Source organism: Budorcas taxicolor, chromosome 4, assembly GCF_023091745.1.
Source record: "Budorcas taxicolor isolate Tak-1 chromosome 4, Takin1.1, whole genome shotgun sequence".
NCBI lineage: Eukaryota > Metazoa > Chordata > Mammalia > Artiodactyla > Bovidae > Budorcas > Budorcas taxicolor.
Window position 1 is genome coordinate 115,600,506 of NC_068913.1, and position 24,319 is coordinate 115,624,824.

Below are 24,319 nucleotides of genomic sequence, written 5' to 3' on the forward strand. Positions count from 1 at the left end.
TCAGGCCGGCGGGAGGGGCGCGGCGGCGCAGCCCACCTTGTTGCTGAAGAGTCGCGAGAGGCTGCGCTTGGGGGCGGCGGCGCGCGGCGGCGGGAGGCCGCGAACGTCCCAGAGGCGCAGCGCGCCGTCGTGCGAGGCGGTGTAGAGCACCTGGCCGTGCACCTGCGGGCGCGGGGCGTGGGCGGCCGGCCGCGGGGAAGCCCCGCCGCCGCCACCCGGCTCCCCCCGCGGCTCCGGGCTCGGCTGGACGCGGCCCGCGCAGCCCTGGGCGGCCTCGGCCGGGGAGGCCCTGCCCGCGGGCGCGCGCGGCTGCCCGGGAGGGTGGGGTGGGGGGCCCTCAGCCCTTCCCTTCCGCGGGCGCGCCACCAACCATTGCCAACCAGCCGCGGGCCCGGGGGAGGGCGGAGCGCCTACCTGGATGCAGTTGATGACGAAGGCGTGGCCGCGGAACACCCTCCGCAGCGCTCCGGACTGGGCGTCGAAGGCGCGCGCGCGGGCGTCCCCGCTGCCCGTGAACACTGTGGACACACGGCGCCGCTGGCCTCGCGCCCTCGTCCCCTCGGGGCTCCGCGGGGCGGGGGTGGCGGCGTGGACGGGCGGGGGGACGGAGAGTGACGGAGACCCTCTCCTGGCCCATCCGCTCGCCTCCCGGGGATGTCGTAATGGCAAATGGCAAACAACCCAAGCCCCTTGAAAGGAAGGAGGTGGCACCTTCACTGTCTTTAGTACGGTTCCCTCAAGGTCAGCATGGGGAGCCGGGGTTCCGAGGCGCCCCACGTGGGCCGCAGCCAGCTCTGCAGGGCTGCGGCGGCCCCACCGCCCTTGGGCTTCGGGTCCGTCTGCCCTGTCCTGTTGAGACAGAAATGGCTGGGCCCACTTGAGTTTCTGATTTAAGGAGATCTGCGGTGGGGCCTGAGAACCCTCCAGTCAAGTGATGCTGCTGACGGTCAGGGATCCCACTGAGAGCACTGGCCAGAGGAACTCCCTTGTCCACTTACTACCTTAGCCTGGGTTCTCCCGGCAGCTGACCTTGACACTAGGATTTGAATGCAAACTGGCAGGGCATTCCAAGAAGTGGGGAGAGAAACAGGGGCTCCCTATGCAGGTGTGTTAGTGAGCAGGTAGGTGACTGCTGGGGTACTTGAGAGAAGGGCCGTCTGAGCTGTCCCACCCGGGGACAAGGGCGCTGGGCTCCTTTTCCATCAACTCCTAGTCGTCCTCGGCCAGAGGACCTCAGTGCTGCAGCAGGAAGTGCCCCTGAGTGTGGTACCCAGACCATCTGCTACAGCCCCCAGCGGCCTGAGTGAGCCGCAGGAAGCACCCTCGGGGGGCTCCCTGTTCTTGGACTGTCTATTCCTTCCCGTTTCCTGTGTCACCTGCCCGTTCCCAGGTTTTCTGCTAAAGCTAATGAATGTGGGCCTGAAAGGGAAGATTTGTTTGCCAGCCTTTTCAGTTCCTTTCCCGCCGCCCCTTCCACCAGTGTTGCTGGGCATCCTGAGTGTGGGAAGAGGGTCTGGAATTTGGTCTGATTATCCTGCAGCCTGTGGGAAAGACCAACGGCTAAGTTCCTTAACAGCCGGCAGCAAGCAAGTAGGGTCTATGGGATCTGCTACAGCCGCAGGTTTCATTCCAGCTGCTGCCACAGGGAGGCGCTCTGGGCAACGTTCTTCTCTGTAAATTAGAGACCCTGGCAGGAGCAGAGCCAGAATCACACTTAGACCCTTGGACACAGAAAACGGGAGGCGGTGGGGGTTCATCTTTGTGCATCAGACACCTAAGTCCTGAGGGCATCTTGGGCACTATTTTTGGAAATCTGTTCTATCCTCATCTAACACCTGTGCTGTGAAGTCCGCTTGAATTTTCCTCTGTGGCTCCTCCTCCAGCCCAGTCTGAGGAACATGGGGCCCCACTCCCATCTAGGAGTGGTCAGGTTGTGCGTGTTGGTTTCCCAGCACAATGCCTGTCTTCTGGGTGTGTCTGGGCTGTAAACACGGCAAGCCACTTGGAGAGAGCCAGGAAAGCCCAGATGTGAGAGTTTGAGATCTGCGGGACAGAGTGCTTGCTGACTCCCCAGTAAGCCACTCTACCCTTCTTTCCTTCCAAAATAACTCTGATTAGTCCTGGCAGCAGTATCCCCAGTAAGAGGTTTTATTATTCCGTCTCTTTTATAGGCAGTAGTCAGAGAGATGTATGCCGAAGTCTCTGGGTGGAATTTCCAGAAAAGATCTTTAAAGGGGTCTACTCATCTAGAAGACATTTTGCCCTTTCCTCCTCTTCTTCCCGCTTGCCTAAAACATGATGGCTGGCACACCAGCAGCTCTCTTGAACCACGAAGTCCCCCCTTAAAGATAGATGATATGTATACTAAGGATGATGAAGCAAAGTCAAGAAAGGAAACTGGGTGTCTAACATCTTTGTGAAGCCATCCATGTCAGCCTAGATCACCAGACTCTAAAATTCTTCTACCTGAGAGAAGAATAAACCACTATCTCATTTAAATTCCCTGTTATCTGGATTTTCTCTTATCTGTAGTCAAACCTAATGTCAAGTGAAGCTAAACCCACGGGCCCCTCAAGTCTGGCTGGAGTTAAGCAGTGTCACTGTCTCACTCAAGAATCAGAATGTGCCCTTGAGACCGCTCTTAACCTGAGGTTCTCTGAACATGCAGGTCGCTGTACATCGTAGTGGGTAAAGGTGGGGAGAGGCCCCCACACCCTTATTTGGAACTTGTTTGGCTGGAGGAACAAACACATGCATGAAGGAGGCACGACTGCCATTCCTGGCCGCCACCCAAACTAAGCTGCAGCTGAGGCTCAAGGAGGGCAGAGTGGAGTCAGCGGAAGCAGAGAGGCCTGGCTGAGAGCGGACGTGCTGGGGGGTGAGGCGTGACGGGACAGGCAGGCCGGGGCTCTGGGGAGCGTGGGGTCACTTACAGGTGCCCGCGTGGTACTTGAGGGCGCTCACACTGTGTCTGTGGGCCGTGAACGTGCGCACGCGCTCGCCGGTGTCTGCCAGCCAGCACTTGACCGTCCTGTCGGCGCTGCCCGAGTACACGTGCCGGTTTACCAGCTGCGAGGGAGGGGGGTGCGGGGGGGAGGGTTGGCACCAGACACAGCGGGCTGGCTCAGAAGCCCCTCCAAACCTCTCTGTGTAAGCGGGGAGGGGCACGTGCAGGTCTTAGTGGAGAAACTGTGGGCGAGCCAGAAATGCCCCTTCCCCAGGGGTCCTGCCCGGGGGTCCCACCCGGTCGCCCACTCTGGTGCCCGAGGTCATGCTGCCCACCCCCCACCTGCTCTGCAGGGCAGTGGGGGTCAGGCAGGCTTGCAGGCATCAGACAGACCTGGCTGCAGAGTCTCACTGGCCTTTGGCCCTTTGCCAAGTCACTGACTCTACTCTCAGTTGCTTCACCCACAGTGAGGACCCCGCCAGCCCCTTCCTCGTGGGGCTCAGACCCAACTACACAGCGCTCAGCACCCTAACTGCAGGGGCCAGGAAATGCCGGCTGCCGCTGCTGCCATTACCACCAGGGGTTTCTCGTCAGCCATTTCCTACTGAGGAACAGCCTGGGCCCCGGGGAAGGTCATGGGAATCCACCTGTAGCTACTGCAGGTCCCGGTATCATCCCAGCTGAGAAAAAGGCTCCCAGGGGAGGGCGTTCACGCTGGACTTCCACTCCAGGGAGGGCACGCAGGAGAAAGGTCTAGAAATAACCTGACTGGCCGTGGCATGTGAGGTAGCCCTCTGCTGGGACCAGAGCTGGACACCCAGGGGCCGCCTTTGGAGACAGGCTTCCCGGTTCCCGCATGCCTCCCTCGCCCCGCTGGAGTGGCACTCACACCCCTGGCACTCACAACCCTGCAGGAGGTGAGGAATGGCCCGGGGAGACAAGGGCAGGGGGGCGTGAGGAGGTGCCAGCAGGTGGGTCCCCAGCTGCCACTAGCTGGCTATGGCACCAGGTCTCCTCCACTTGGCAGAGCCCAGGAGGACGGGGGGCAGGCGACAAGCCCCGGAGAGAGCCAGGGACTGCACTGCTGGGGCCTGGAACCCCTTGGGGCTTAGGGAAAAGGAGGCCCTTCTCCGGGGGCAACGGGTGGTGGGCGGAGCGCACGCTCCTGACATTGCCACCGCCCACTCCTGACTCAGTGGCCCCTTATTATCTCCTAGTTTAAATCCCGGAGGATAGGACTCTGGCCCACCTCCTCTTCCCACCCCAGCCACCGCACAGTTCAGACTTGGCCTTGGGCAAATCGCTAAGACAGAGGCTTCGGGGGTTTCCCGTGGACTAAGTGGGCGACCAGCCGGGCCTGTGCCTCCCAGGCCCTGCCCTGCAGTCCTACTGGGGTTATGACCAGCCCAGCCAACGGAGCCTGGCCTCTGGCTTCTCTTACTGGCGTCCACTCCCCCAGGACAGGGCCAAGATGACATAGGCCTGCCCGAGCGCTCTAGCAGGATCCAGAACCTCACCTGAGTCCTCCCTCCGTCTGTGCCACTGTTGATGGCGGCAGGGCTCCTGCTTGGCGCCCCCACCTGCTCTCGGCCTTTCAGGCCCTGTACATGGAGTCTGGGATGTGGCCAGCTTCCCCAGGCTCCTATGTCCCCACTGTCCCTAGAGGACCCTGGACACACATCGTCTTTCCCCTTTACAAGTCCTGTCTGCCCGGGAGGTGCCCCCAAGTGGATCCCCCTCATTCTTTATGGGAGAGCCGCCCTCCAGGGCCCCTCCTTGAGCTGCCCAGCACCGTCTGCCTCCTGCCCCCCAGCTGATCGCCACTGGCCCCCGTGTTTCCTGACTGTCCCCCCCCATCTCCCTCCCAGAGGCAGCCCGGACCGCCAGTGACCATACTCTCCAGACTGCCCACTAGGACTCCCAGACCTCTCAAGGGGAGCATGTGAGGTGGAGACCCCAGTGGTGGGTCTGGGCCCCACGGCCTCCACATCTCTGCCCCCTCTGGTCCACAAAGGAGGCACGGAGGGTCCACAGCAGCTGCGGCAAAGGGAAGACGCCTCTTGCTCAAAGCAGGGGTCCTGATGCTGCAGGGCCTGGCGCATGCGCCCCAGAGCCAGCAAGCAGGGGCTTCCCTGGTGGCGCAGTGCATGGGCGTCCGCCTGCCAATGCAGGGCACGCGGATTTGATCCCTGGTCTGGGAAGCTTCCACTTGCCATGGAGCAACTAAGCCCATCAGTCCAGCTCAGTCGCTCTGTCGTGTCCGACTCTTTGTGACCCCGTGGACTGCCGCACGCCAGGCCTCCCTGTCCATCACCAACTCCTGGAGTTCACCCAAACCCATGTCCATTGAGTCGGTGATGCCATCCAACCATCTCATCCTGTCTTCCCCTTCTCCTCTAACTAAGACATAAGCAACAACTTCTGAGCCCTCTTGCCCTAGAGCCTGTGCCCTGCCCCAAGAGAAGCCTTCGCGATGAGGCCCATGCACCACAACCAAGAGTAGCCCCTGCTCCCCGCAGTGAGAGCATCGAAGACCCAGCTGAAAATACACACATGATTAATTACAGAAGGAAAAAAGAAAGAAACCACCAAGCAGCACACTTTCAAAGCACAAACCCCGAGCCCAGAGGCTGACAAGCTGGCAGACGCCTCACGGCTTGCCTGGGCTGGTTTCCTGAAAGGACCCCCGGGGGGCAGCAGGGGAGCCCAGGGCGGCTCCAGGCAGATGGAGACAGCAGGAGGGACCTGACAGGGTGAGTCCCAAGGGCCGGTCTCGTGAGACTCCCAGCAGCCAAGGCGGCTCCGAGGGACAGGACCTGGGGCTGTCTCCCTGCAGGGTGATCGCCCAGAGGGCAGCTCGAGGCCCGCAAGCCCAGGGGTCCGCGCCCATGGCCCTGCGTCGGGGGCAGGCCTCACCCTCGCCTTGGCTCATGACAGGCCTTGTACCGGAGCAGCAGGAGAGAATCCCCAGGGCCAGGCGGCGCGCAGGGCCAGGTGCAGAGTATCGTGTGACCCTGACACGCCCTGAAAAGCTGCTTGTTAGAAGCCCAGGTTACACGTTCAGCCCTGGGTTCAAATCCTGCCTCTACCCTTACCAGCTGGGAGACCCTGGGCAAGTTGCTTAACCTGTGCTGAGCTTCCATCTCTTTGTGTACCAAATGAGAAAAATTAACCTCCATCGTGAGGATCAATTCAATCATGTCGGCAGCCTGGTGGAACCTAGGAGCTGGAATGTACACCTAAAAGGCAATAGCAACCTCTGCCCCCAAACACCCCCCTACCCAGGGGCTTTTGCAGAAAAAGAACGGAGCGCCCCCAACAATGGCACGGGTGGTCAGGCAGGCACCCCACCACCCTCGGACTGCCCCACACCTAATGGCACCTTTCCTGTCCTTGTCTGGCTGTCCTTGAAATATTTCTTTAAAAAGACATGAAGTAGTGTAATCCATTTTGTACACTTTTGTGTGTATTACATTTTAAAAAGTTAAATATAAAAAGAATAAAGTATTTCAAAAAGATATCAACTAAGCATGACAGAGTGTTAATATCTCATTTCAAGAGGCGGCCACACAGAGTCTGTCTTAGCGTCTGCTACGCTTCATGGTTTAAATGTTTCACAACGAAAAATTTAAAAAGCATAACATATGAAGGACAGGAAAGACTCTCCACTTTCTCTTTCTTCACAAGGACCACCCACCTGAGCCCAGACCCTGGGAGCTTCTGGGAAGAGCGGGGGTAAGGGAGCAGTCCCCCTTGGTGGTTGGCAGGCTTGACCTTGAATTTGCTACCTGGAAGTGAGCCCTGGCCTCTGCTCTGGCCCACATTCTCCACAGGAGGCCCATGCACACCTGGCTCCACCCCGACCTGGCTTCTGGAACTCTCTGGGGCCGGCTCGCTTGACCCTGGATACACGTCCCCTAGTGAAGGAGAAAGGCAGAGGCCCCGCGGGGCTTGGCCGATTTCTCGGGCCCCGCCTCTGCTCCCAGAATGTTCCGCCGAGTGGGCTGCAGGTGGAGGATGCCACAGTGGATACCACATCCATGCAGGCCCATGGCTCAGGGGCAGGTTCATCTGTTCTCCTAGCCTCTGAAAAAGCGGCCCACCAGTTCATCTCCAAGCTCAGAAGGGCCTGACCAGGCACAGTGTACACAGGGCAGCCCCCCAGGGGGCTAGACTCCAATAAAAAAAAATTTTTTTAATTAAAAAAAGATACCAGGCAGCCAACTCTCAGCTCAGCACCCACGCCATCACCAGTCTTCCTCAAGCAGGGTTTGAGTTAGAAAGACACCATTTGTATTAATACAACCAAAGACACATGGCCACTCTGGGGTTCACCAGGGTCAGAGGTCATTCTGTCCAAGCAGAGTGGAGACCTCCTCTACTCCACTGGTCCTGGGGTTCCAGGGCTGCCCTTCACCCCCAGAACCCAAAATCGGGCCTCCTGGCGCTGCTCTCCAGGGGACGGCCTCATGCTGCTTCCTGACACCTCGGACACACCCCCATCGCTGCCCTGGTTGGCTCCTAGAGCCTCAGTGTCAGCAAGCCCTGAACCCCAACCTGCTCGTCTCGTGTGCGGGAACCGGCCTGGAGAAGGGAAGAGGCCTTGGCTGCAACCGGGACCAGGAACACCCAGACCCTGATATTTCAACAGAGGGAGGGACCTCATCCAGCAGATATGCTCACTGAGAGTGGCCAGCGCATCCCTAGAGGCTTCAGAGCAAGTATCATGGGCTGACAGGTGTCAAGAACAGGCTCCACGGCAGGCACCGTGTCTCTGTCGACTCAGGAAACCCTCACGACCGCCGAGGGAAGGCACAGCTCCGGGTCCAGGATCCCTGATCCAGACCGCGGGGCCCGAGGTGTTTCAGGAGCTTTTGGACTTGAGGAACACATGCGTGTTTCCACAGCGAAGTATATGCGGGTATTCCCAGGAAGTGGGATGAGCTGACCTACCCCCAGTCCCATGTCTGTTCAGGCCAGGCTTTGCCGCCAAGTGAGTTTTGATGCCAAGGCTAAGGAAAAAACTTCATTTCTTTTGGGAACTTCTGGATTTAGGAAATATGGACCACAGTTGGGCTTCCCAGGTGCCTCAGTGGGTTAAGAATACACCTGCAGTGCAGGAGACGCAGGCAGACGCAAGTTCAAGCCCCAGGCCAGGAAGATCCCCTGGAGGAGGGCATGGCAACCCCCTCCAGTATTCTTGCCTGGAGAATCCCATGGATAGGGGAGCCTGGTGGGCTACAGTCCATGGGGTCGCAGAGTTGGACAGCACCGAAGTGACAGCAGGCATGCAGAGACCACAGTTTGTGGGTAGACCTGATCCTCATCTCACAAGGAAGGAAACAAAATTCACGTGTGAACGACAGCCCTCACCCTATTCCTATGAATGTGACGTATTTGCAAACAGGTCTTTAAAGAAGCAATTAGGAGCTGCTGGTGGTCCAGTGGTTGGGGCTCCACGCTTCCATGGCAGGGGACGCAAGTTTGATCTCTTGATTGGGGAACTAGAATCCCACACATCATGGGGCATGGGCAAGATAGATGTAAGAATAAAAAAGTACCCTGAACATTTATTGGAAGGACTGATGCTGAAACTCCAGTACTTTGGCCACCTGATGCGAAGAGCCATCTCACTGGAAAAGACCCTGATGCTGGGAAAGACTGAAGGCAGGAGGTAGAAGGGGACGACAGAGGGTGAGATGGTTGGATGGCATCACAGGCTCAATGGACATGAGTTTCAGCCAGCTCTGGGAGATGGTGAGGGACCGGGAAGCCTGGCGTGCTGCAGTCCACGGGGTGGCAAAGAGTCGGACACGACTGAGCAACTGAACAACAACAACTTTAAAAGAGGTAATTAAGCTAAAACGAGGGCACCAGGGTGGAACGCCATCCAGTGTGATGAGTGTCGTTACGAGAGGAAGCGTGCATGCAGAGGGAAGACACGTGAGGATGCAGAAGGGCCATCTACAAGCAGAGGAGAGCGCCTCAGGAGGAACCGACCCTGCCCACGCCCTGCTCTTGGACTTCCAGCCTCCAGAGCGGCGAGCCGACCAGTCTCTGTTGTTCCAGCTGCCGCCTCTGCGGTTACTTCGTTACGCAGCCCGAGCTGACTGCGACACAGGGTGGGCTGCCGCTCGGAGCACGACCCGGGGAAGGTGCCGGGGGCCCCCAGCAGTCAGGCAGGTCTCACCTCCAGACAGATGACGGAGCCCTGGTGCTCCCGGAACACGCGCAGCTGCTGGCCGCTCAGGATGTCCCAGGCGCGGACGGTGGCATCCGTGCTGCCCGTGAAGGCTGTGCGGCCCGGTGCGTCCAGCACCAGGCAGAGCACGGCGCCTGTGTGGCCCCGCAGCGTCTGGTGGCAGCAGCCGCTGGCCACCTGCCACACCTTGGCCGTGCTGTCTGTGCTGCCTGTCACCAGGAGGCCCCCAGCCACCGCCTCCTCCACCCAGGGGGCCCCGGCGTAGGCCAAGGTCAGCACACAGTTGCGGTGACCCCGGAACTCCCGGGCCACCTGCCCCCTGTCCACACTCCAGGCGCGGGCCGTCCGGTCGTAGGAGCTGCTGAAGAGCTGGTTGTCAGCGACCAGGATCCTGGTGGTGAGACGGGAAGGGTCAGGGGTCAGGCAGCAAAGGGCTGCCTGACAGGCCGGCACAAGGTCCCCTGTGACTGGTGACTGACATGTTCAATGAGCCCAGGAGATGGATGAGAAACCAGAAATGCTCTCAGCGATTGGGAGACATGAGTCGGAGAAAAATCTCAAGGCCAAGGAAATCTCGAACCCCCTTTACAAGGGACAATGAGGCGGCCAGGGGAGGCCATGGGGGAGCAGAGCCTCCCAAGCAGTAAATATTCCTGATTCTTACTCCCGTTCTGATGTACACTAAGCATTTCTCCGCAGAAAATACACTAGAACTCCGTGTGTAACTTCACAGGGCATGAGAGCAGACCCTAATTTACACACTCACCCCCAAAAGCAGCTGCCTGAAGCTGGAATGGGGTGTGTCATATATGTGGGGACAGAGGGGTCAGGACCCCCACCACAGAGTAAAACCTTGTGACCCCTCTTTTTTCTGAAGTTTATTTATGTGTTGGCTGTGCTGAGTCTTTGTTGCTGTGGGCTTTTCTCTAGTTGCAGCGAGTGGGGGCCTCCTGTCTATCAGGTATGCAGGCTAATCATCTCACGCCCCCTCTTTCAAAAGGTCTCGCCTGGGGACTTCCCTGGCAGCCCTGTGTTAGGACCCCGAGCTTCCACTGCAGGGAGCACGGGTTCCATCCCCGGTCAGGGAACTGAGATCCTGCATGCTGTGTGGTGCTGCCAAAAAAATGTAAATATTAAAACCGTAAAAAGGTCTCACCTGTGAGCCAAGCACCGGCAGGAGGAGAGACAGACACAGAGCAGAGTGGACCCTCCGCCCACCTCTCACCCAGGATGGTCCTTCCGCCCACAAGTCTTTAAGGAAGCAGCCTGCACACTCTCAATAGGCGCCGGAGTCTTCCCTAATGCCGGGAGGTGGGGTTTTCACCGCGTGGGTGCTTCTAAAGGCAAGTGATGACCTGGCACCCTGGGTGACGTCCCAGGGGCCCGAGTCACATCTGCGTGGCCTGTGACGGCAGGGACGCTGGGCCGGACCGGTGTCCCCAGAAGCTCACACACCTGGCCCTGCTCTGAGAAGCAAAGGCCACGTCCTCACCCATGGACACCGGACGTTTGGGAGCACAGCTATGTAACCATGCAAATACGCACCCGGAGATGTTCAGAACAGCCAGCTGCTCAAAAGGAGGCCCTGGGGGGTGTGCGTCTGTGCTTGAGTGCATACGTGTACTTGCCTGTGGACATGTGTGCTCAGCAGAGCATAATTTCTGTGCAGATTTACTTCTCAGGAGTCACCTGCAAATGCAGGAGACCTGGGTCCCATCCCTGGGTCGGGAAGATCCCCTGGAGAAGGGAAAGGCTGCCCACTCCAGTATTCTGGCCTGGAGAATTCCATGGACTGAATAGTCCAGGGGGTTGCAAAGAGTCAGACACTGAGTGGCTTTCACTTTCATTTCTGAGGAGCGGTTGGATATAGTCACCTGAGATGAGACCCTCTCCACCTGCCCTTCCAGCAGCACCCAGCCTCACAAGAGGAGTCGCCCCCAGGCCCACACTCTTCCTCAGTCACAGACTTCTTTCTCGAGATAGACCACTACTGGGAATTAATTTCCTGGCAGCCCAGTGGTCAGGACTCTGAACACTCACTGCCGAGAGCCTGGGTTTGATCCCTGGTTAGGGAATGAAGATTCCTCAAGGTTCAAAACAAATATATATATATATATTTAAATAAATAAGTGGGACAGCATGCTGGGTAGAGGCCAGCAGTAGCTGAGACTCAAGTCCTCATCCCAGCCCTCCTCCACCCCTGCCTGGCCAGGCCTGGCCTCCCAGGTCCCTGGTCCCCACCTGCTCTGGCTAAGGGGGATGGTGGCTTGGGGGAGGGGAATCAGAGCTCAGCTGCAGGAGGCAGGGGCTGGAGCTCTCCCGGGGTCGCCACTGGGGTCCTTCTCTCAGCACCATCCTGAGTCAGTGAGACACTTCAGCCTTTCTCCTGCCCTCTGGGAGCACCCATCCGTCGGGTGCTGTTAATGACCAGGCCGGCCCACCATTTCCACCCGCTGTGTGCAGGACCAGCCGGCCAGACGGGTCCCACCCAGCCCCAGGCTCCGCAAAGCCCACACTGGCTGAAAACAGCCTTTGCTCCCCGTCCCCTGCAACCACGGCCCCCACAGCGCCTGGTTGCACGTTCTTCGCCTAGTTAACTCCCCAGAGAGGTGCCCCTGAGGTCAGGAGGGCCCAAGGGCAGGTGCCCAGAGTCCAGCTACTACCAGGCAGTCCCTCAGGGGCGGGGGGGGGGGGGGCAGGGTTTGAGACGGCCTCAAGTTACAGAAATACTGTCCAGCCGATCTGATCAGCAAGGAATTTCCATGGCTCAGCTCAGACCCAAACTCGATACATTTTTGGAAAAACTCAAACCTCTGTGAAAAGGAATGGCTGGGATATTTTCAACAGCAACAGGGAAAGGAGAGGTTGAAAAACACCCTCGACTCCCTCTGCAGAACAAGCCCCATTCTGTTCCTCCTCCAAGCTCCCAGTCCAGCATCAGGCACCAATTAAGCCGTTTCCTCTGGAATCTGCTCCCATCGGTAGGAGCTGTAGCCTCCAAGGCCTTTCCCTGCACACAGCTGGGAGCGGTTGTGCGCGGGGCCAGCAAGGACGTCCAGGCACTAGTCTAAGGGTTGGCAATGCCTCCCTGTCCGCACCTCCGCCTCCCAACCTGCCCCCCCGACCCCCAACACACACACACACCTGCAGCCCTGGGCAGTTGGCACTTGTCACACCCGGGGACACTTCTGTCCTGGCGCTTCTATAGCCCTGTGCTCCTGGCCACCTCCCCACATGTCCACACGTGCTCCCCAAAGAAGCTAAGCTCCTCCAGGGCAGGGGCCCCACAGCCTACATCTCAGTCTCCAGTCCTCAGCGCCCCCGGCCCCACTGACCTGTTCACGATGGACGTGTGTCCCCGGAACACCTGCAGACACTGCCCAGTCAGCACATCCCACTTCCTGATGGTGCAGTCAGCGCTGCAGGTGAAGGCGGCCTCGTCCTCCAGCTGGCAGAAGGTCACGTAACTCTCGTGTCCTGCAGACGAGGGGAGGACATGTGAGCGCTGCGGGGCAGGCCTGCTCCCTGAGCGTGTTTGAGACACGGAGGAAGGGAAGAAAGCAGCTTGCAGGCAGTTTGGGCTGAACCCAGAAGGGACCAGCGCTTCAAAACAGAGCTGTAACTCTGAGAGACTCTCAGGAATCGTGGGGAGCCAGAAGCAATTCAGGGAGCACTCAGCCTGCCCCGGAATCCTTCCTCCCTCCACTCCTTCCCTCCTCCTTCTTAACCATCTTCTTTTAGTCTTTTTAAAAGAAAATATTTATTTGCTTATTTGCTTGGCTGTGCCGGGTCTTAGCTGCAGCACGTGGGATCTTGTTCCCTGACCAGCGATGGAACCCTGGGCCTCCTAAACTGGGAGTGCAGAGTCTTAGCCACTGGACCACAAGGGAAGTCCCTCCTTTTCTTCAAACTTTTCAGCTCCTTGTATTTACTCAGTCATTCAACGAGCCCCATGTTACAGAGGCAGGAAGAACAGAGGCCAGCGGCATGGTCTTTGGAACCAGAATGCCCAGGAAAGCAGCCTGGTGCTGCTACTGGCTGCCTGTGGGCAAGTTATTTCCCTCTCTGTACCTCGATTTTCTCACCTGAAATGGGGAGAGTGCCGCTGCCTGAGTCACGGGGCCACTACGCAGGGTGTGTACACGCTAGCTGTGAGCTGTCCTTACGTTTGGGGAGAGACCCTGGCAGGCAGAACACTGGCCCCAAAGAAAGCTGGTTCCTAATTGCTGGATCCTAGAAATGTTACCTTTCTTGGAAAACGACACATTTACAGATGCAACTCATTAAGGAGGACCTTGAGATGGGGAGATGACCCTGGATATCAGGATGGGCTCTACATGCCTTCACACGCATCCTCAGAAGAAGGCAGAGGGAGGGCTCAGGACACAGAGAAGGCATGCTGAAGAAGGAGCAGAGACGTGCGGCTGCTGGCCCTGAAGACTGGAGCGATGAGGCTACAGTCAGGGATGCAGCAGCCGCCAGAAGCTGGAAAGGCAACCGTGGTCTTCCCTGCAGGTTTCACAGGAAACCTGGACTTTGTCCCAGTGACACTGATTTTGGGCCTCCAGACTTGTGCCATAATAAACTTGTTTCAAGGAAACCCAGTGTGAGCATCAGTCACGGCACCGGCAGGAAACCCGTACAGATACAGGGATAAGTAAGACACGTCCCCTGCAAAGACTTTGCCAACAAAGGTCCATACAGTCAAAGCTGTGGTTTTTCCAGTGGTCTGTATGGATGTGAGAGTTGGACCACAAAGAAAGCTGAGCATTGAATTGATGCTTTTGAACTGTGGTGTTGGAGAAGACACTTGAGAGTCCCTCAGACTGCAAGAAGATCCAACCAGTCCATCCTAAAGGAAATCAGTCCTGAATAGTCATTAGAAGGACTGATGCTGAAGCTGAAACTCCAATACTTCGGCCACCTGATGCAAAGAACTGACTCACTGGAAAAGACCCTGATGCTGGGAAAGATTGAAGGTGGGAGGAGAAGGAGACAGAAGATGAGACGGTTGGATGGCATCACCGACTCGATGGACATGAGTTTGAGCAAGCTCTGGTGGATACTGGAGGATGGGGAGGCCTGGTGTGCTGCAATCCATGGGATCGCAAGGAGTTGGATACGACAACAACTTGCCTTCCAGGAGAACAGCCAGCCCAGAAGGAGGGACAGTTGGCCAAGCATGACAGGTGCAGGGACAGTGCGTGACAAGGGTCAGCAGAGCAGACGCTGAGTGTGGTGGGTGAGGAGGGGTCTCTGCATTGTCTGTCCAGAGAAGAGGAAGTGTCTCAGCAAGGAGACGGCACACACCAAGCAGGAGGGGCCCCAGGGGCCAGGACTCAGGCGCTCGGCAGAGAAGGTGGATGAAGCAGGCAGAGCGAGGGTGGAGGTCTGGGACGGAGCGAGAGCCATGCAGCCCAGGGTCTCGCCAAGCGCACCTGGCCATCGCTCTCACGGGGCAGTTGTCTGATCTTTCAGCTCTCACCGTGGCTGTGGGGTTGACCTTTATGCCTTGAGCCTTATTATGTAGCCCTGGGGACCCTTGGTCCCTGGACACAAAACTTGTATGTACATGGCTGAATCCCTCCGAGGTTCACCTGAAACTTTCACAACATTGTTTATCAGCTACGCCTGTGTGCTAACTTGCTGCAATCTTGTCCGAGTCTTTGCCACCCCATGGACTATAGCTCACCAGGCTCCTCTGTCCATGGACTTCTCCAGGCCAGAATACTGGAGTGGGTAGTCCTTCCCTTCTCCAGAGGATCTTCCTGACTCAGGGGACCGAACCCAGGTCTCCCGCATTGCAGGCGGATTCTTTACCGCCTGAGTCACCGGGGAAGTCCTTAATGGCTATACCCCAATACAAAATAAAAGTTTAAAAGAAAAAAAAAATAAGTGTTTCCATCTCAAATATAACCACATCCAACAGTAAACTGAAGCTGATTCTACTGGAGGAGAATTCAGGGACCAGAAAAATCAACGGAATCAAAGGAATGTGAGACCTCAGAGCTATGTCACAGACAAGGCAAGTGACGAACTCAAAACGGGAACAATGTGAGGGATGTATTTATGGCATTACAGAGTTTGATCAGATTTTCAAAATTTCCTCTCAATGTCTGGTATCAATTAGACAAGGATTTAGAACCTCCTGAGCAGTTTCGAACTGATTCTCACTGTTTTTTTTTTTTGGCCTGGGGTTCAAGCTTAATTACTCTTGAAAGAACCCAACTTCCTGGGTTCTGAGAAACAGAATTTTTTTTTTTTTAAAGTAAGAAATAAACATTTTCTTGGATAGCAAATACCAGGCCTCTAGGAAAACAACGTTTGTGAATTAAGTAAACATGAGATTGTCTCCATCAAAGTGCACATCAGTTTAGAAGTTGAGGGTAAAATGTGTTTGGCAAAATGCGGCCCAGCTTTCTGCCAACCCCAAAATGTTTATATAATATTTGAGGGTTGTCAACACGCTCTCCCTGAGATTGGATCTGCCGTCAGGAGGGATTGGGAGTACTCAGCACCAAGACAGGGGTCCCCCAAAGCCCACCAAGGCTAGGAGAGTCCCCCTCAGGGCACCACCCCCAGTCCAGACTAAGACTAAGGCGCTTAGTCCAAAATCTAAGCTCCTTCTGTCCTGTCTCAGCAGCATCTGACAGCAGGAAGGCAGAGCACAAGTGGACCCACCAACCAGACCAAGGGAAGCACTGAAATCCCAAGGCTGGCACCTCGGCTCAACGGAACTGTACTCATTGACCAAGACTGTGAGAGTGGGGCCGCTCCTCTGATTTGTAGAAGTTGCAACAACGATGGACACTTGACTGCAAATCAACAGAAGTATAAACAAAGGCTTGAAGGAAAGAGGTAACAATGAAAAGAAGTTTTCCAGTGTGGAAAAGCTCATCTCTGAAGCTGGGCCAGGCTGACCCTCCACCCTCTCGGGGGCCTGGCTGGGCTGGCGGGGGTCCCTGCACCGGTCAAGGCTCTTCCGTGCACACGTTCCCTTCTCCGGCACCAGACACCATCTCACACCCAAGGGAGCCCTCCAGGCTTGGAGTCCTTACAGCACTGGGGTCCTGGGGGCTGTGAGCAAGCCCCTGGCTGTAACTCACAGACTAGAAGCCACCAAGCAACAACAGGGCCCCATCACCCCGGCAGGGTCACCGAGGATGCAAGCGGGAGGCGCCCTCGAGTCCCCGGGGGCCACAGAGCCTCGGCCACGAGCTGTTGGAATTGTGCAGAATAAGCAAGAAAGCCAAACGAAAAATAAATATTTTCGAAGGGCTGCAGAATGCAGATAAAATGCGGTTATTTTGTTCAAGAGAATATGCTGAGGCTCAGGGTTTCCTGCCAAGGTAGTTGGCCCTCCCGGCCTCCCGGCTTGCACGCCCTTGGACGTGCTGGGGGGTTGAGTCGAAGTAACCCTCCATGGGCAGGAGCGGCTCATCCCGCCGGAGGCCAGGGTCTGCAGGGGCAGAGGGGCCCGGGGCGGGCACAGCCCAGCTGAACCCGCCTTCAGCTCAGCATGACAAGCTCTGCTGCCCCTGGAGTCTTCCGTCTGCGCAGTGGGACCCGCTGCCCTTGTCCAAGCTGCTCTCTGCGGCCCCCACCCCTGGGGGCTCCCTGTCCCACCCCTGGGCTCCCTGTCCCCCCAGGCTCCCTATCCCCCCACTGTGGGCTCCCTGTCCCCCTCTCGGGGGCTCCCTGTCCCCCACTGTGGGCTCCCTGTCCCCCCCAGGGGGCTCCCTATCCCCCCTGTGGGCTACTTATCCCCCCGTGGACTCCCTGTCCCCCCTCTCCGGGGGTTTCCTGTTCCCGGTCCCCCACTGCCATCAGGGCTCAGACAGTCGAGAGCTCCACGAGGGGCCTCCAGTTCAGGAAGTGTCCCCCAAGGCCCGGAAACCGGGGTCCTGCCGCCCTGGACGAAGACCCCTCCGCGCCATGGCCGCCTGGGGAGGGTCAGCCCCAATGAGACCCAGGTTCTGTGGTTTCTACCCTCTGCCCACATTTCCAAAGTCCCTTCATGAGACTCTCCGTGAGTGACCATTTGGGAGAGGCCACTGGTTTCCTGCTGCTGTCTGAGCACGGAAGCTCTGGCCGGAATGGACGGAGTCTGACAAAGTCACGGGGGACCGCGGCGTGGGCCACACGGCCCCCCAGGCTCCCACCCCTGCGCTGGTCTCTGTTGCCACCTCAGTGCCCGTCCTCAGCCCCAGCCTCTCTGGTCCTGCAACCTCAACCAAACTGCTGTCTGCTCCCATCCCATTCTCCTTGATCCGCTCCCACAGGAGAGCGCTCCTCCCGAGGACAGTGGTCTCCACGGAGCTGGAGAATGAGTCACCAGTGTGGGCTTCCTTCCCATCCATGCTGAAAACCCAGGGCTGCTTATTTATGGAACTCTTCCTTGACCAGGACAAAGCTAAGAATGATTTTGTTTCTGTCTGAGCATCTCCCCTGGGCGCCTACGTGCCCTTTTAAAAGCACGTATGAGATGACTCAGCAATCCCACTTGTGGGTACACACCCAGAAGAATGGAAAGCAGGGCCTGGGAGAGAGATTTACACACCTAGGTTCACAACAGCATCACTCACAAAGTCAGTGGGAGCAGTGCCAGTGTCCGAGGATGGGTGATGGATAAAGAAGATGAATTAGATCCACATGAGGGAAGAGGGTTCTGCTTTCAAAAGGAGGGACATTCTGCCCCATGTCACAGCCTTGGGGACACTGAGTGGAGGGAAACACGCCCATCACAAAAGACAAAGTAATATGTATAAAATAAAAACATAAAAAGACAAATTCCACTTACACAAGGAACCCATGGGAGTCAGGTTCCCAGAGGAAGAAGCAGAATGGTGGGAGCCAGCCTCAGTTTCCTCATCTACAAAATGGGATGATACAGGCTTGTGAGAAGCAAATACGGAAGAGCTTTGGAGCCAGCACAGTTCAGGGCCCAGGGGATGTTGTTTCTCATTTTGTGCATGAAGGGTAAGTCAGCAAATGCAAGGAGCGACTTCACTTTCACTTTCATGCATTGGAGAAGGAAATGGTAACCCACTCCAGCGTTCTTGCCTGGACAATCCCAGGGACAGTGGAGCCTGGTGGGCTGCCGTCTGTGGGGTCACACAGAGTCGGACACGACTGAAGCGACTTAGCAGCAGCTCTATATTCCCTGCCTTGGTGCCCACCATGACCCTCTGAGGTTAGGTAACTATTCTTATCATCCCCAATTCAGAGATAAAGCAACTGAGGCTCGAGAAGTTATGTAACCAGATTCAGGCCCAAGCTGCCTGGCTCCAGAGCTCAGGCTCTGGACCGTCAGTGGTCCTTTCTGCTTCCTGGTAGCAAGTAGGGGTCACCTAGACGGGCAGGCGCCCACCAGGCTTCCAGTAGATAGGAGCGTGCTGTTTGTCTACAGGGAATGGAAAACAATCACCACCCCCATCAGGTGAGAAGGTGCTGTTAGAAGGAAGCTTGCAGGGGAACAGCCATCATGGGCTGGAACCTCAGGCTGGGTCCCTTACTTAAGTGAGAACAGACCAGGACAGGAACAGCCACCGGGGGAAACGCTGTTGTTCCCACTGATCCCGTGAAGTGCCCCAAAGAAGTAGGTACCCAAAGGCTAAAGGAGAAAAAGAGGCGAAGGGGAAGAATTACAGTAAAAACAATTCTTCCCTTTACAGAAGGCAATTAAGACTTCTCTCTCACTGCGAGCTGACCAATTACATTTGAAAGCCAGTTCAAGGGTTCATAGTTTCTCGGAAGCAGAGCTCAGGGGACTGGTTTTGCAGTCTAGTCTCCAGGGGTCCCCACAGGTGACAGTGTGCCCGCCGAACCTCCACCACCAGGTACTGCCTGGCTCTTCCCACCCCCTGGCACAGGCTCCCTAAACCCTGCAAGATTCACATAACAGCCTCTGGCCCCCAGTTGCTTCTGCCACTGTGAGCTTGTCTGTGGAAGGAAACACAAGGCAGAAGCTGCCAACCCAGTCTGCTCTGCCCGACAAACCCAGGAGGGAGCCCCAGCGGGCTGTCCCTTAGCTGCCTTTGGTGGGCCCAGGGCTGTGCGGGGCCCGGTCCCCACCTCGATGAGGCACCTTCCACAATGGGAGTGGAAAGAGCCTGGATCTGGAGTCAGGAGACCTCCAGGGATCAGGCTGCCGCTGACCAGCCGCACGGCCCTGGGAGGGCACAGCTGTCCTACAGATTTGTCCTGGCAAGAGTCGGGCCAAGGGCGAGAAGCCTTCCCATCCAGCTATGTGACCCCGGACAAGCCCTGCAACCACAATGTACGTCGAGGATGTTGACAACAGTGCCTGCCTCAACGAGGCGAGTATGCAGAAAACACTTAGAACATGCAGCATGTCGGTAAATATCTGCACCTCTCGTCTGCCTCATCAATAAGCTGGTGTCATCAGGGCAGCGCTGTTCACAGCAGCCAAGACAAGAGGGCACAAGCTAAGTGTCCATCGACAGATAAGTGGGTGAACGTGTGGTACATATATATAACGGAATATTACTCAGCCATAAAAAGAATGAAATATAGGACTTCCCTGGAGGTCCAGTGCTTAAGACTCTGCACTTCCACTGCAGAGGGGGTGGATTCGATCCTGATAGGGGGGCTACCCTGGGCTTCCCTGCTGGCTCGGCTGGTAAAGGATCCATCTGCAATGCGGGAGACTTGGGTTCGATCCCTGGGTTGGGAAGATCCCCCTGGAGAAGGGAACGGCTACCTACTCCAGTATTCTGGCCTGGAATATTCTAAGTCCACGGGGTAGCAAAGAGTCGGACACGACTGAGCAACTTTTTCACTTTCTTTCAGGAGAGCTAAGATCCCACATGCCACAGGGAATGGCCAAGAAATTTTTTTTAAAAAAAGAATGAAATAATGTCATTTGTAGGAGCATAGATGGACCTAGAGATGATCAGACTAAGCAAGTACAATATGCAATCGCTTACATGTGGGATCTAAAACGCAACACAAATCAGCGCATCTAGGAAACCAAAAACAGACTCACAGACACAGAGAACAAACTTGTGTTTCCCAAAGGGGAGAGGAGATTGAGGAGCACCGGAGTGGAAGTTTGGGATCGGGGAGGCAAACTATCGTATCCAGGACGGCTAAACAAGGCCATGCTGAATAGCAGAGGGAGCTACAGTCAACATTCCGTGACAAGCTATAATGGAAAAGAAAATGAGAAGGAATATATTTAAGTCTATATATGCACAGCTGAGTCAATTTACTGTACAGAAGAAATTAACACAACATCGTAAACCAACTATGCTTCAATAAAGTTTAAAACACTAATAAACAGGGAATTCCCCGGAGGTCCAGTGGAGAAGGCAATGGCAACTCACTCCAGCAATCTTGCCTGGAAAATCCCATGGAGAGAGGAGCCTGATAGGTTGCAGTCCATGGAGTCTCGAAGAGTCGGACTTGACTGAGCGACTTCACTTTCACTTTTCACTTTCATGTATTGGAGAAGGAAATGGCACCCCACTCCCGTGTTCTTGCCTGGAGAATCCCAGGGACAGGGGAGCCTGGTGGGCTGCCATCCACGGGGTTGCACAGAGTCGGACACGACTGAAGCGACTTAGCAGCAGCAGCAGCAGCCAGCAGTTGAGATGCCGAGCATCTGCTGCCCAGGGCATGGGTTCAGTCCCAGGTCAGGGAAGTAGGGTCCCGTAAGCCTCGCCTCGAAGCCCATAAATAAAATAAATAAACTGGTGTCAAGTCTAATCATCTCATAATTGTAAGGGTTAATAACAGAAGAAAATATGTACTTAGAAGAGTGTTGATAAAATATAGAAACTAAAATTTCAGGACATCTTATTAGTACTTTGCTGATCCAAAAATATCCTATGGTGTGGAGTGGAGCTGGCAATTCCTTGCCTTCCATGGGGCGGGGGTGGGGGGGACGCACAAGAATCATCACAAACTCAAAATGAGTCTCTTACAAGTCAAGCCAATGAGTGCAACTGTGGGAAAAGGAAAGTCCCCTCTGTCCCTGACAACTGAAGTGCAAATCTTTATAACAGAAGACTCAGTCGTGATAGAAAGGATCTTGGCAGCAGTTATCTCATTTGACAGCATTTTCCTGTCGGGTGGGACGGCCCCCAACTAGCCCCCAATCAGAGAGTCTAGGTGGGGCTCCCCAGGCCAGCTGACCATCAGAGCCACTTTGCAGTGTGTTAGACATGCCAGTTCTGGGCCTTCCCTGGGGGCCCAGGTGGTAAGGAATCCACCGGTCAATGCAGGGGCCACAGGTTTGATCCCTGGTCCGGGAGGATCCCACATGTCACAGGGCCATCGTTGAAGCCTCCGAACTCTGGAAACCCTGCTCCCCAACAAGAGAAGCCAGGGCAGCAAGAAGCCTGAGCGCCATAACTGGGGAGTAGCCCCCGATCGCTGCAACCTGAGAAAAGCTCGCAAGGAAGACCCGGCTTCAGTGTGTGCTAAGTCGCTGCAGTCGTGTCCAACTCTCTTCGACCCCACTGACTGTAGCCCGCCAGGCTCCTCTGTCCATGGGATTTCCCAGTCAAGAACACTGGAGTGGGGTGCCATTTCCTCCTCCAGGGGATCTTCCCGACCCAGGGATGGAATCCGTGTCTTCTGCCTTGGCAGGTGGGTTTTTTACCACTAGAGCCACCTGGGAAGGCCAACACCACCAAAAATAAAGAAAGAAATTCCAATTCTAGAGTGCCACCCCAAGGGCTCAGTGAAACCCAGACGTGGGAATCTGCATTTCTGAAAGCCCTCCAGATAAAAGAGTCACACTTGGGAAACAATACCAACTGGATTTAAATTTTCTAACAGATCTACGTCTGGCCAAGTGTGACTGTCTGCGAGTGGTGGCAGACTCCCCACTACCCACACCGCCTCCCCAAGAGCAGGCAGCACAAAACTGCCCCCCTCCGGAGCCTTGAAACAGTTACCCTCACTGCTCTCGCTTAAAACCAGCAGGGGCAGGAGCAGCCAGTCCTGAAGCTAATTTCCTCCCGGTGGCTACAGGAGGCGGGGGAGGGGCGGGAGAGGGGAGAGGGGAAAGGAGGGGCGGGGTGGGGGGCGAGGGGGGCGCCGGGCAGGCCACCCAGGATTTGCTGATTGTGGTGGAAAAATCCGCGGTGACAAACAGCTGCGCGCACGGCAGGCAGCCTGGTGCCTCTGCCAGGGGCTACAGGGGCCACTCAGAGCGGAGGGGCCTGGCCGTCTGCCGCTGCAGGCATGTGACAGGCCCCCAGGAGGGGGAAAAACATCCACCTCCCCTCCAGTAAATACACAAATATAAATCGGTGCGGGTGTATCAGCAGGGCTCTTCTATGAAGCAATACTTATGCCGAAGTGTATCTCCTGCCTTTTCATGGCGTTTCCAAATTGCAGAGGAGACCAAGCATCGAGAGAGAGCAGGGCCGGGGGCCGGGGGCGGTGGGGGGGGGGGGGGTCGCATGAGGGAGGGGGTTTTCGACTCTGCCCCTCCCCGCGGGGTGGGGCTGCGTAAACCTCCTGCCAGCTACTTAACTCGGTGCCTCAGTCTCCCCGCCTGCGCAAATGGGCTCAGTACCACACCGTGTAGACAGCACCTCCGCCGCCGCAGTGCCCAGGCCGCCGACCCAGCCCCTGCTGTGTCCAAAGGCTCCGGGACAGGAAACCTCCGGCCACAGGTCACAAGGCCAGCGAGACAGAAGGCAGGGCGACGCTCAGCTCAAGGGACAGAGGTGCAGTTTTCTTTCCGTTTGTCACCACTGCGGTGATGGAAGTGGTTTCACCCAGCTGTTGACCGGACACTGCGCCCCTCGCCGCCGCGCCCCTTGCCTCGCTGGCGGAGATCGCGGCCTCTCTGCACGCCCACCCTCACCCCCCCCCCGGGGGGGCTCTTCCACGAGGGTCCAGGATGGGTGCGCGCTGGACTTGGGGGAAGGGGTCTGCGGACAGGTCAGAGGCTGGCGAGAGGCGGACAGGAGGTCAGAGCGAGCGGTCGGAGGACGCGGCCGGGCGGGTCTACCTTGCAGGAGAGCGCAGCACGTGCCGTCCGCGGTGCTCCAGAGCCGGGCCGTGCCGTCCTCGCTGCCCGTCAGCAGGCGCTGTCCGTCGGGGCTCAGGCTGAGCCAGTTGATGCCCCCGCGGTGGTCGGCGCAGACCCTCAGGGCAGACCCTCCGCCCCCCATCCCGCGGGTGGGGGGGCCCTCGGAGGAGGCTGCGCGCCGCTAGGGAGGGACCCCTCGATGTCTTCGCGGCGGTTCCCTGCGGCTGCGTCCCGAGGCCATCGCAGGGCCTTCGGCTCCCGGCTCCTGCGGAGGCACCCGACGCGGGTGAGGCCGGGAACCCTCGCTACCGTGCGCCCACCAGGCCTCCCGGCCAGCTGACTCGCAGGGGCTGCGTCGCAGAGGGAGTCCGCGTAACGGGCGAAGCAGCCGCAACCCCACCAGCGCGGAAAGCCTCCCGCCCCGCGCTCCCCGGGGGAGACCGCAGCCACCTGCGCACGGTTGTCTCGGGGCGCGCTGGAGAGCGCGGGGTGCCGGGGACCGGTGAACCCGGGGAGTGAAGCGCCCCGCGCGTCCTCCTCGGCCAGCGCCGCGCGCTCCGGGCGGCCGAGTGGCGAACAATACAGTCCAGCCAGGCTCCTCCTCAGAGACCACCCCTCAACCTGTCCCCTCCCACTTCTCGGGCCTGCCCTCCCGCAGCACCCACCCCGACCGCCGCTCCCGATCTCTCAGGACCGACCTTAGCCCGCGGTCCCTGCGCCTGCTTCCCGGGACGCCGCGGCTCGCGTGCGATCGTCCCGGCTGCCCGGCCCGCGCCTCGGGGCTCCAGCCCTCGCCGCCCTCGCCGGGACCAAAGGCCGGGACAACGAGGAGAACAGGGTGGACTGCAGGGTCGAGGTTGGGGAGACGCACACGCGGGGAGCTCGCTCAGGCCCGCGGCAAGTTGGCTCCCTCCAGGCTCCTCGAGGACCCTAAGGACCCTGCAGAGGCACTCTTGGGGGATCTGGGGTCCGTCCTCCTTGGAGAGCGCCCTTAGTCCGCCTTAACTGGGGAATCGCGTGCGAATTCCGAATCCTAAGAAGTCCTGCAAGGGGACGAGGAGTGCCCAGCGCCCCCAGGATCGATCGGCAGCCTCTGACGGTCCCCGAGGTCTCGGCCGGGATCCCACGTCCGCGCGGCTAACCCCGGCCGGCCGCA

At 57.6% G+C, this 24,319-nt stretch overlaps 1 protein-coding gene across 1 annotated transcript; it reads right to left on the minus strand.

Annotated features, from left to right (window-relative positions):
• Positions 1-23,305, minus strand: WDR86 (WD repeat domain 86). The gene is made up of 6 exons (XM_052639178.1): positions 23,143-23,305; positions 12,485-12,626; positions 9,138-9,540; positions 2,934-3,069; positions 415-518; positions 1-162 (listed from the first exon to the last, which is right to left on the minus strand). Exons 1-6 carry the CDS (start codon positions 23,303-23,305, stop codon positions 1-3), a joined length of 1,110 nt encoding a protein of 369 aa, XP_052495138.1.
• Positions 23,306-24,319: the final 1,014 nt, after the last annotated feature.

Coding starts and splice junctions, on each gene's coding strand:
- WDR86 (XM_052639178.1), bottom strand. CDS start 23,305: ATGGGGGGCGGAGGGTCTGCCCTGAGGGTCTGCGCCGACCACCGCGGG. Junction 12,627..23,142: donor GTGCTGCGCTCTCCTGCAAG/GTAGACCCGCCC, acceptor CCTCGTCTGCAG/GACACGAGAGTTACGTGACC. Junction 519..2,933: donor CAAGTACCACGCGGGCACCT/GTAAGTGACCCC, acceptor GTGTGTCCACAG/TGTTCACGGGCAGCGGGGAC.